At 31.7% G+C, this 12,557-nt stretch overlaps 2 protein-coding genes across 4 annotated transcripts; both read left to right on the plus strand.

The window, feature by feature from the left end:
* The first annotated feature begins 19 nt into the window (after positions 1 to 19).
* LOC126666162 (glycerophosphodiester phosphodiesterase GDPD4) lies at positions 20 to 4,363 on the plus strand. 2 transcript variants are annotated; one of them, XM_050359153.2, is made up of 9 exons: positions 20 to 302; positions 390 to 476; positions 560 to 657; positions 1,375 to 1,435; positions 1,952 to 2,032; positions 2,238 to 2,330; positions 3,228 to 3,317; positions 3,855 to 3,982; positions 4,058 to 4,363. In XM_050359153.2, exons 1-9 carry the CDS (start codon positions 102 to 104, stop codon positions 4,224 to 4,226), a joined length of 1,008 nt encoding a protein of 335 aa, XP_050215110.1. In that variant the 5' UTR covers positions 20 to 101; the 3' UTR covers positions 4,227 to 4,363. The 2 variants fall into 2 exon arrangements, with proteins under 2 accessions (XP_050215110.1, XP_050215111.1); XM_050359154.2 differs by having other exon boundaries at positions 173 to 302; positions 1,371 to 1,435.
* Positions 4,364 to 6,440: 2,077 nt separating this feature from the next.
* LOC126665321 (uncharacterized) lies at positions 6,441 to 10,861 on the plus strand. Of its 2 annotated transcripts, XM_050358087.2 has the most exons (6): positions 6,441 to 6,783; positions 6,913 to 6,983; positions 7,413 to 7,518; positions 7,880 to 8,012; positions 9,423 to 9,572; positions 10,590 to 10,861. In XM_050358087.2, the coding sequence occupies exons 1-6, from the start codon at positions 6,701 to 6,703 to the stop codon at positions 10,599 to 10,601; spliced, it is 555 nt and encodes a 184-aa protein (XP_050214044.1). In that variant the 5' UTR covers positions 6,441 to 6,700; the 3' UTR covers positions 10,602 to 10,861. The 2 variants fall into 2 exon arrangements, with proteins under 2 accessions (XP_050214044.1, XP_050214043.1); XM_050358086.2 differs by lacking the exon at positions 10,590 to 10,861 and having other exon boundaries at positions 6,444 to 6,783; positions 9,423 to 9,788.
* Positions 10,862 to 12,557: the final 1,696 nt, after the last annotated feature.

Below are 12,557 nucleotides of genomic sequence, written 5' to 3' on the forward strand. Positions count from 1 at the left end.
CATTTAGGTGAAAATCAGAAAATAACAAAAGAAAAAAAAGAGAGGAAAAGAAATGGATCCATCAAACTGAGTAAATCGTTTCTTCAAGGTCGAAATTCCAAATGACGATCACCGGAAGATTAGTAGGAGGCGGAGGAGGAGGAAGACGGCTGCCGTCGCTGATTCAGAGGCACAACACTAATCGATTCCCTATAAAACTAACCGCTTCTCGCAGAACATTTCGATTGATCATAATAGGACTCGCCTTCATTGCTCTTCTGCCTCCTATTTTCTTCCACTTCAGACTTCGCAACTTCCATCAAGTACTCTAATTACATTTCTCTCTTAATTTGTGAAATGATGAATTAATTCATTTTTTTACCAAATGTTTTTTGTTTATATATGAACAGACGCAATTAAGGAAGTGTGGTTGGCTTAACAATCCTCCTCTTGTTTGTGCTCATGGCGGTGATTCCGCTAATGCTTTCCCTAATTCAGTCAGTATAGGCAATTTCTCACTTTCTCTTTGTTTTTAGGATTATTTTTTTTTGTAATTTATTATGAGAATTTTGATGAACAGATGGCTGCATATGATCTGGCTATTCGTTCTCGAGCTGATTGCATTGAAATTGATGTTTCTCGTTCTTCAGATGGAGCTTTATTTGCTCTCCATGACAGGTTTGTCTATTGTTTTTGTGTTTATTTATTTTCAAATTTTTCAGTTACTTAGTTTTTTCATTTTTTTTTATGTTCTTTAATTATTATGTACAGTTAAGCTTAATGTGGATCAAAGAAAATGGCTAAGTTTTAGTATTAATGTTTCAGCAGTAAAAAACAAATTAAATATTTCTTTTCAGTTTGCTACTGTTAATCAATCTACATTTCTAGTAATTCTGAATTCATTTTCCTCTAGAGAATATATGAAATAACTTTGTTCTTTTTTTGTTGAATTTATGTAAAAAAGACAGCCATGTAGAAAAAAATTGACGGTGATTTTCGCTATTAGAGTGAATTTTGTCTTATTTTTTACCATTGGGAGCTGTTTCTCTTCAAGCTTTTTATGCAGTCGGGTTTCTTCTTCTTTTAAAATTGCTTAATAGCTTTATTCCTTCATATTTACAGTCAGTTGATCTATAAAACTCAATATGAACCTGTGGTTTACCTTTCCAAATTTCCAATATTTCTCCAAGCCAATTAATAGTTTTGTATTTAAAGCATGAGGTTTAATTTTATGTCCTGATCCAGACCTCGGTTCAAAGAGCAACAATTTCGCTCTTGCTTTTTCAAATATTTGCAATTGAATTCCTGGAAGCGAAAAAAATAAATCATTGTAACAGTTTATTTGAATTTACTTTTGCACCGCTTGGAGGCTTGACTTATGCATGACACAGGCAGGGATTTGCAGCGTATACCTGGTCATAATTCCTCGAAAGTTGGTTACTTGAACATGAAAGAGGTGAGAGTTACTGACTTGGCTATGCTGTCAACTGTAAGAGTTCCTCTATTGGTCATGAATGATAACTAAACAACCATTTAGTAATATCTTGATGTGTTTTATGGCATGGACATATGATATGTTGATATCTTGTGATTCTGGTATTAGGTTTCTTCGACTTTCCTTCTGTTCTCTTCACATTTGCTCTAATGAATGTATGCTTCACTTATTAATAATGTAGGAATAAGAATCGTTGATGCTTTGTGGGCCTTTGTTGGATTGAATTGTGGTAGTTAATTATGTATACATTTTTTTTAAGCGGTTTAGAGGTTTATCTAATCTTATCTTTTTAATGTATTTTCTAGTTTCAATTATCTTATTATGAAATAGCATATTATTTTGAGCTCATTTACTATGGTACATGTCTGGAATTGTCCAAGCTTGAGTGGGAAAAACTATCCTTTGTTTCTTTCTTTCATTTGAATTTGACTATATAAGCGATGTTGATTGAGACTATATGTTAGTTTCTGACTCTAGATTAAAGAACTACGTGTGCCTCATATCTCTGGAGAGGAGTTTCGTGATCTAAAAGTTCCCAGCGTCGAAGATGCTTTGCAGGTAATTCAGCAGACTCTCACCCTTAGCATTATAGTCTTGACATAGATGTTTCAGTAATGTTTCTGATACATTTATTCTGACAATTTTCTGATATCATATAAAGTAAAATTTAATGGTTGGTGCATGATAATTGCATTTTTTGTTGTTTTCACATATTAAAGGCAGCTGAGTTTTTAACTGGCTAATGATTCCTATATTCTTTCAGGTGATTTCAAATTCAGTGCGGCAGATTATTCTAGATGCAAAAGTTGGGCCTCCATCATATGAAAAGGGACTCGCAAATGATATTCTTTCGATTGTGAGTTTTGTTTTCCTGTTTTTCGTTTTACCAGACCTCCTTTATGATTTTATCTTTTCTATTTCTTTTTCCTTAACTCATTTATTACATTACACTATATAGATGACAAACAGCAAATTATGGTGGTAAATTGGTGGGCTTTTTAGTGTGAATTTTAAAATTCGAAAACTCATTCAAAAACCATAGGTTATATGCTTGGGAATTTCAACGAGACTTGAGAAACAAAGATAATAGAAGGGAGTTAAGTGATAAAACAGAAACATGTAATTTCTTGAAATTTAAAGTTAAAATTTATATAGATAAGATATCACTTTGGTTATGGATTTGGCGATTCTCTTTGTTGGTTGATGCATAGGAATGAATATGATAAATTTATGATTGTTTCTGATAGAACTGAATCGCCAAAGAAACTGAGATGTCTAGGGCTATGGATGATGGTTTTCATCAATATAGGCTGCAAACTCAAATGGTGTTCTCAGTGTCCTTGAAATACAAATCCCTGACACTGAAAATGCTCTTTTCTTTGTGTTCTGTTTTTATCATCTTCTGAGAACTCTGAGAATTCATTTTGGCATCTATTAAGCTGGAAAGAGTACAGTTATGTCCATGAAAAGGATTACAATCATGTAAATGTGAAACTTGCAACATTAGTGTGTTGGTGTGGTGTACACTTGTATGCTGTTGAAAACGTTTTGAAAGTGCTTGAATTTTCAGAGCTGACTAGAATACCCAAGTTAGTAATTTCCTTCAATGTAATGCTGTTCAGTAGCTTGGAACTATGAATTTCCTTTTATGTTTACTTAACACTTTAATTTCTGAATAGAACTCAACTCTTTTTTAGCTCATATTTCTCTTGTGGTATAATAACCCTTACTATATGATTGCTTAAGTTTTCAGGTACACAAGGCACAGTGTAAGAATTGCCTTGTTTGGGCTAAAGGTGACGGTTTAGTCAGGGATGTCGTCAAACAATCAACAGATGTTATGGTAAACCAATTTAGTTTATTTCTATGTTTAAGAGATCTTTTTTTTTCAGAATCTTTTTATGGGTTTCATTTCATTAGTTTCTGTTACAGTATAGTAAATTTTTATTATCTGGGAAGAACATTAAAAATTGTAAGGTATTAATCAAACTTGGTGTCCATTCTTGGTTGTTTCTCCGGAGGGAGGAACGGTAACCGACATTGAGATTTGACCTCTTCTGCTGTCTGGGGTCCTTGGTTGAGTTCAAGAAGAGGCATGGAGCTTGTATAGATAATAAATGTTTGGGAATAGCTTAGCTCTCATTTTGTGTTGAGCTTGCCCTATGTTAAACCTTTTCCGACCAATGTAGAGGGCTAATATTAACTTTTGGTTGGCAGCTTAGAACTAAACAAATCCGGAAATTATGCGTGTGTCTGATCTTGTACTAAACTAAAATAACTTTTTTAGTTATTTGTCTTTGACTAAACTATTATACTAGAAATGATAGTTTGCATCAGTTTTGGTGATGTGTATACTGAGGATTCTTATGTCTTTGTACAGGCTGGCTATATAGTTATGGTGGATCCTAAAACAGGCAATAGAATGAACTTATTGAGAATGAAGAAAGCTGAGGCTGTTGGTGTTTACCATCCATTGATTGATGAAAAAGTAGTGAGAATTTTACACGGGTACGAATTGCGTTTGCAATCAAAACTCAATTAATTGGTTTGTAAAGGCATATCTTGATATTTGCCTATTAACAGGAGGAACAAAAAGGTATATGCTTGGACTGTCGATGATGTAGATTCAATGCAAAGAATGTTGTCGGAGCATGTAGATGCTATTGTCACAAGCAATCCCAGCCTTCTCCAACGGCTTATGCAAGATATTAGAACGCAATGTCGTGAAGAAGGTTTTTCTCTGCAGCGATAATACTTGTATCCTTTCAGTTTGAACTCGTGTTATTTCTACATGAGCACTTAACAAATTTATGATAGCAGTAACGATCTCTGTGTATGGACTCAAGTTATGTTATAACTACTTCGACCAAATATCTTTCCATTTTGGCAGTTCAATGTGTATGATATGTCCATTTCTGTCAATCTTCTTCATTGGACTTAAACTGGTTGAAGAAGATTACAGATTCGGTTTTGAACCAACTAATTATTATAGCTACTAAATTATTTATAAAAGAAATTGATATAAAAGTTCAGTGGGAAAATAAGATATATTTTGACTATTTCAGGATTTCGAATTCAAATTCGAATTTGAATAGATGTGTATCTGACAATAAAAACAGGAAAAAACTTAAGGTAAAATTCATCCTAACCTGTCCATGTTTTGCCTTATTTTGTTAAATTAGTTTCTAATAATCAATTTTGATTTTACTAGTTTATATACATTTATTTTTCTTGTTATCTGGTCCTTTAATCAACAGAGTGGAAAGTGGAATTCAATCACCATTGTCTAAGAGTATGGAATAAAAAAATAACAAAGGATCATTTCACCCCTCAACCTGGTACAAAAAGTCAAAAAAATAACTCTCGAGTGAACAGATTAATGGCAGAACCGGATTATTTTCACCCCTCTGACAAAAAAAGAGAGTGGGATTGTTCATTAACTCTAATTAACAATAACTAAACTCTAATTAACTTTAATTAATTAAAATTATAATTAGTTCTAATTAATCCTAAAACACAACCGCCGTCGTCGACCTCCTGCCGCCGCCATCAATCTCTGCTTCTCGGCGCAGCTACCTCCTTCATCCTTCACTTTGTCGCAGGAGCACCTCGTCGACTTTTATCTGCTGGTTGTGCTAAAAAAGTGCTAAAAAAACTGTAGTTCGGCATTAACATCATATGCTTCCTTAAATGGACCTGAAATGCACCCATTTATTTGAAACCTTTGCTAACACATCAATTCCATTGCAATCAACGGATATTAAATATCCATCCTAGATAATCGGCATAAGTTAGCACAATATTAACAACATATATAATCAAGCAAATATTATAGTTAGTTAGAGCATTTCCAATGGACTCTCTAAAATTGTCAAACTTTTTAAATTAAAGAGTTTGACAATAAATTAGGAGTCCAATGGACTCTCTATTCTTTATATTTAGAGTAGAGAGTGAAAATGGCTCTCCACATGTAGAGAACCATTTTCACTCTCTACTTCATTTTTCAAATAGTAAAATTTTAAATTTTAAAAAATAAGGTGGTTATTTTTACTTTTAAATATTATATTTTTACTTTTAGTAAAAAAACTGAATAAAAAATTAAATAAAAAAAATTATTTTATTAATATTTAATATTTTATTAATATTTTTTTATGAAAACAAAATAAAATAAAAATTAATATTAGAGAGGCAATTAATTTAATATTATTATTATTTAATACTTTTATTTTATTATTAAAATTATATACAATAAAAAACTGATATTAAAGAGTCCATTGGAGTAAAATTTTAAATATCACTCTTTATTTTTAAGATGCTATTTATTTTACAAAAGATGCTCTTTATTTTAAAGAATATCATTGGGGATGCTGCCAGTCAAGTAAGTTCTAATCGGTATTCTCACTTCGTGAGAATTGTGGAAAGTTTCAAGTGTTCGAGTTTCCATATAATCATATTTATTTAGATGAAAGTTTATCGCTTTTACGGAAAATGTAAGGGAATTACTCCCAATTGTATAGCTCATACATGTTCAATGGGCCTCCAATGAATAAAAAAAATGTTTAAATTCTTGTAATGTTTATATAGATTTCATTGAAGCAAAATGTTTTAGGAAATAAGCACTCCTAACACTGTATTAAAATAGTGTCGTAAAATTAGATACACCAAACCTCTGGACAAGAAACAACAGTTAGTAGTTGCATTCAAGTAATCCAGGATGGTTGAATAACCTTATTTAAAATAAAAGTGAAAATAACTGTATCAAAATGATACAAAATAAAATTATAAAGATTGGTATTATTCGAAAATTCATTTCTGAAATACAAAAACTGCAAGTAATGTCACGTAAATAAAATGTTGCTAGCTGGCGAGTAATTATCACTTATCATCAGTGCACGTCATGTACATTTTACTTCAACGTGGCTAAATCCTGTTTGCCAATCACATTAGTCCCGTAAAAGATTTGTCCGTTGGATCTATCCACTGCTTTAACTACCTTTCTCATTCTCTTCCTCTAGTTATCACGCACGATTCCTAATTTTTATAAATAATATTGTAATTTTATCACTGGATTCCTTGTTTATTTAATTTGTTTTTTTAGTGAACCAAGAAAGGAATCTCTGTTTAATTGTGTTGTTGTCTGGAGAATTAAATTAATTTAGAATGATGATTTGTCCGATTCAAGATTCAAATTGAAAAGGAAATTGGAGTTGTAGTTGAAGTAGCTCAATGGCAGTGTTATCGATGATTATCAGATTGAATAACTGGTTGAAATTGAAGATCGTTGATCCTCTCTATCAAATCCTTAGCAGGTTCTTTTCTTCCTTTTCTTTTTATTTATCTATCTATTTTTCATTTCAATCTTATGTGAAATGTTGTGTTAGGGTTTAGTTTTAGATTCTTATAATTTAAATGTTATTTAATTGATTAATTTGTTGCAGGAGTACAGAGCCCAAGCAACTGGCGTTCTCTGCTGCTCTTGGGATTACTCTTGGAATTTTTCCTATATGTGGTAATCAATTTCTTATTTGAAGTTTTGAATTTTCTTTTGAAGTTCTGTTTTATATGTAAATTGAATGGAAGCTTTACATGTATTTGTTTTGTAAGCACGAGCATTACTCTTGACCAGCTTGATTGAAATGTTGTTTAAAAGATGATTTGGGTACATATTTTTAGTAAGAACAAAACCAAAGCCGTGTAAGATCAAAAATTACACAAACTAGTAAATTTTGAATACAGGAAAGCAAGCTTTTTGATGAAATGATATGGTTTGTCAATTTTTAATTATGATTTGTGAAAGAGAACGGAATGATATGGCTTTTCAATATTAGCTAATGCTAGTACTGACTGTACCTACTGCTTTGTGTTTAGAAATGATTAGCCCCAAAAGTTATTGAGTGCAACCAGGATTTTTTGAATGAACTAATGTTGTCACTTTCAGGAGTGACTGTTTTGCTATGTGGAATGATGATTGCCTTGCTTGGGTCTCTATGCCATGCTCCAAGCGTAATGTTAGCTAACTTCATTGCAACTCCCATTGAGCTGAGGTACTTTCTACTTGTAGTTCATTGTATCACATTCATCTTTAATGTTCCATGTGGATATGAATTCTCAAATGCATATAAACAAGGTTCATGTAAGTTGTTGAATTATTATAAATATACAATAATGGTTTCTCTTCATTTTCTTTTCCTCTATTGTCCAATTTGTTATGATTCCGTGCTGAGGTGGTTAAGGACGTTGCCTGTTACTTGGTTCTTGGTTATTTCATTGCAAAAGGAAATTTTAACGTACAAGACCTCCACATGATGTTAGCTTAATTTATTAGTTCTTCTGTTTGTTTACACATTTTAGCTCTTCATGCACACCCTATATTTTTTAATGCTGATTATATGTTTTTCTTTCAAGCCTTGTGGTGCCCTTCTTGCGATTTGGTGAATTTATTTCTGGTGGGCCTCAATTTCCATTAACATCTGATGCACTGAAGAAGGTTTTGACAGGCCAGGCTTCACATGAAGTCTTATTAAGCATTGCCCATGCGGTAAGTATCCAAGTTTGTTCTCTTCAAGTTCAATTAGTTGACAGTATTTTTATATGCATATGATCCACAAATTTTACGAATAATTTTATGTTGAACCATCACTCTCTTTACCAAATTGGCATCTCTATTATGGTTTACATTTCACTGTTTTTGATTTTTATTTTATTTTTTGCTGGGGAGCCATTTTTGTTTGAACTACATCTTGAAATCAGGAATAAGAATCAAAATGGTATGAACAATTGAGCAGTACAGAAGTCTTAACAGTAGCATCAAAAGAGAGTTGCTTATGCATAGAAAATTAGTGGCAGGTAGAGTGCAAGACATAAGATGGTTTCTCTTGTTTTCTGCGAAATTCCTATTCTTTTTAGTCTCTGAGGTAACTTATTATTACATGGCGCAAGCTCTGTTCTTCAATATAGTAATCCTATCAAAAGCAAAGCACTAATAAAAAATGTATCTATAGACAGTAGATTGAGTATTGTGGTGTGAATTACCCCCATGAAATAAAGAGCCCATCTCAAATCTTATATCTGAAATCCGTGAACTAAGGGGTCATTCCTTATCTTGTTCAGCTCTTCAGCTTAAAGCTTTGGATGACTTGGATTGTCCAAGTTTGGTGACTTGGCTATCAAGATGTTGACAGATCTTATATGCATTTTCTGTGCTCCTCATAGCTTGTGGTTTAGGTTATTATTTTCATAGACGAGGCTAGAAAATGATAAATTCTGGGTAATATTCTTATGATGGATTTCAAGTTTCATTTTGGAAATCCTAGTTTAATTTCTCCTTTCCACTACACAATAAAGTTAGGTTGTTCCAATCAGACCATGCCATCTTTACCTATGAGCTATGATTATTTCCCTTATTTTCACTAAATTTCCTGTCAAAATAAAGTTTGCGCTCCTGCTCAGCAGCTCAGGTACTCCAGCATGTCAAAAAAAATTCTTTAGATAAACTCTCGGCTTAAATGCAAGTAAAACTATCAAAAGTACTCCTTGAAATTGCAACACGAACTTCTAAATTTTTTTGCAGTTTGAGACGTGAACTTTAATTTTTTGCAATTCGAATCACAAATTGAAAATTTGATCATTCAATGCTGGTATTGATGCCGTAATCCATTTTATCATGTCTTCCGTTTTTGGATGCGTTCAACATGAGCAACATGAGCACTGATGGATCAGATCTTCAATCGGTGATTTGAATTCTAAAAAGACAAAGTTTGTGTTTTGAAATGCAAATTTTAGAAGTTCTTATTGAAATTACAAAACGCGCTATAGTTCAATGATTTTATTTGCGTTTAATCCTAAATTCTTCAAGTGATGCATCGTTGCAGAAGTGTCTTACTTTACATGAGTGCATTTATAACAACAAAATGTGCTTGTTTCTACTTGACGACACCTTATTTTGCAGTTGATGGGATGGCTTGTTGCAGCACCCTTTATATTGGCTGCACTCTACATAATATTTTTGCCATGTTTCAAGGTCATGGTCCGCAAATTCAGCTCTGTTCCAGGGAGCCCAATAAAATCGCCAACGTCATTTACAGATGTCAGGCTCAAGGTAAGAGATGTTTGATTATCAGATTGCTAGCTTACTTAGGCTTTGCTCATCTTGCTGACAAGAAAATCAGCAATTAGCTTAATGATACCACATGTACATAAAAGTTCATTAGTTGACTTGTGGTTTGTAGATTGTACAAAAATGTTGTACTCAAGGAGCATGTTGTAATTTATTCGGTTTATTTGTTGATTATAAAGGTGTGAAACCAGCGTTGTATTGTGTGGTCCGAAGGGGGGGAAACAAATCAAAAACTTGGTCAAACCGGGTTTGATAGAGATTTGGACTGATCAAATCAATTAAAAAATAATGAAAAAAGGGAAAGATGTTAGCCGGGCAGATCGGCCGGTTGAATTGATCTGATATGTTCAATTTTGAACTAGTTGTCCGTCAGTAGTGGACCGGACTCAAGCCTTGCTAGTTGGGCTTGATTATTTTAGATGCAAGCCCAAGCCCGGTTCCGATCTCGTATTTGCTATCAAGGTCCGGTCCTTGCACTATATATACAGGCTCCGGTCGGGATTTTTGAGTTTATATGAAAAATATATGATAATAAGTCCAAATCCACCTATAAAAACTCGGGTTTATTGCGGATTCTTGGTTTAAACTTAAGACATAATTAAATGTCTATGCTCAGCTCTAGGCAGGTGAGATTGTGAGGCCGAAAGATATACAGGGTCTATCCATCAGGTGTGGTCATTATTCCTAGTTTTAACAAAGGCGTCCAATGCCAGTTTCTAAAATCACGTTATTATTATTATTTTTTTGTCAAACATTATTATTGTTTTCTTTTATCAAACATTATCATTGTTACTGTGTATTATAAACTGTATTTATGAACTTTAGCCATGTAACTTCTTTTTATATATAATTGAAAAGGGTAACGTTTGTGGGAGAAATCAAATCTATGATCATAGACTGTTGTCCAACATTTACAATATCATATCAATTATCACCTTTATTTTTAGGATTTAGGATTTAGAGTTTATCATTTTAAATATATATTTTGGATATCTACAGGTATTATCTTAAACCTTATCCTCCCATGGTGAAGGCAAGACTCATTTATCATATTCACCTATACCCTGTAGAGAATAATGGGTCGTATTCGAGCTCAAATAAAGCTTGAGTTCAATTTGTATAATGTTTCTATAAGATATTTCGACATACAGAAAATGAATTTTTATAATTGTAGAGATGAGTTTGAATATATGCTCAATCGATAAATATCTTTGGTCGTTGTTGAATTCGTGTTTAAATAATCTCTTAAAATTGCCTAAATGTTTGCTAAATGAGATTGTCTTTTTCCTAATCGTTTTAGCATCTCTAAGCATACGGAAATATCAGTTGTCTGAAGTAAAATGAATAATGAAATGGCATGATATTGACTAAAGCTTGTAATAGAATATGAAAAATGGGATGATAATGACTTTGTTGAGTTTAAAATGCAGCAAGAAATGTGTGTTTGGTATGGTTGAGCAAAGTGGGGCTGTTTCTAATTGAATGGGAGAATTGTTTAAATTTTAAATTCAAGATTTTTCTTTCAATTTCATCCATCTACATCACTTGAGGGAGAGGATCCATTTTTAAATCTGATTCTTCAAAAAAAAAAATCGTTGTTCTTTGTTCTTTGTAGTTTGCAGACTAGCCTGAACCAATCATGATACTTTTTAGGCGTAACTTTTTTCTTCGTTTTTCTACAAATTCAACTAAAAAGTTTAACTGCTCAATTTTACTGCGAATTTTAATCTAACTTCACTTATTATTTGATTGAATTTTGAATTTTTTATTTTATTTTTATAGTTTTATACATGATACTTTTAAAATAAAATTTTAGACTTAATGGTAAAAAAAATCAAACCTTTACGACTTGTTGCAATTTTATCTAAACCTTTTAATTTTTGCAATAATATCCAAATTACATTATTTTATTGCAATAATATCCAAATTGCACTTTTTATGTGAATTTTTTTGAGTTTTTTTGTCATTTTTAGGACTTTTACTATATTATTATACATAAAAAAAATAGCCTAATATTTTAATTGAAAATAACAAGTTTAGCCACCAATTTGACTATTATTGCTATAAAAAAATGTAATTTGAATATTATTGTAACAAAAAAAAATGCAATTTGGATATTATTACAAAAATTAAAAGGTTTGGGTAAAATTGCAACAAGTCGTAAAGGTTTGGTTTTTTTTTACCATTAGGCCTAAATTTTAATACAGTTTATGGCAATACCAACTTGGTTAGGATAGTTTAAAATTGGCTTATGGCAAAAAAGGTTCAAACCTTTACTACCTATTATAATTTTATCTAAATATTTTAATTTTTGCAATAATATCCAAATATCTTAATTGAAAACAATAAGTAGCCATCAATTTGGTTATTATTGCAAAAAAAAATACAATTTGGATATTATTGCAATAAAAAAATGCAATTTATATATTATTGTAAAAATTGAAAGATTTGGATAAAATTACAACAAGTCGTAAAGGTTTGAATTCTTTATTAGGCCTTTAAAATTGGGTATCAACATTTTTTATTTAAATCTTATCATCTATGCTCCAAAATTTTCTCTAAAATTTAAATTGTGTTTTCAAATGAGGAAGACAGTGACCGGTGAAAAATCACATTCTTTTCATAAAAAATAGTGTAAGTATTTTAAGTTTTTTTTTTCCTAAGTATTTTAAGTAAGTATTCAATAAGATGATCTAACTAATTTCGTTATAAAAGATTTATATTTATATTTTATTAAATCGGTTTTTACAGGTTAGTCAAGATTACAAACTGGTATTCTGACCTCTATATTTTGGTTGAACCGGTTGGTCCACAACGAGAAAGCCGTCTGCTTCTTGTCAAAGCTTCCGCCTTTTTTTTAATCAAAGTAGGTCACGACTCTTTATTTATAAAACATTAGTTGTAGCTAGTGTTTTAAGAATGAAATCGGTATAGTTTAATTTTTTAAACACTACATTTCAATATTAT

Source organism: Mercurialis annua, linkage group LG1-X (genome assembly GCF_937616625.2).
Source record: "Mercurialis annua linkage group LG1-X, ddMerAnnu1.2, whole genome shotgun sequence".
In the NCBI taxonomy this organism is placed as follows: domain Eukaryota; kingdom Viridiplantae; phylum Streptophyta; class Magnoliopsida; order Malpighiales; family Euphorbiaceae; genus Mercurialis; species Mercurialis annua.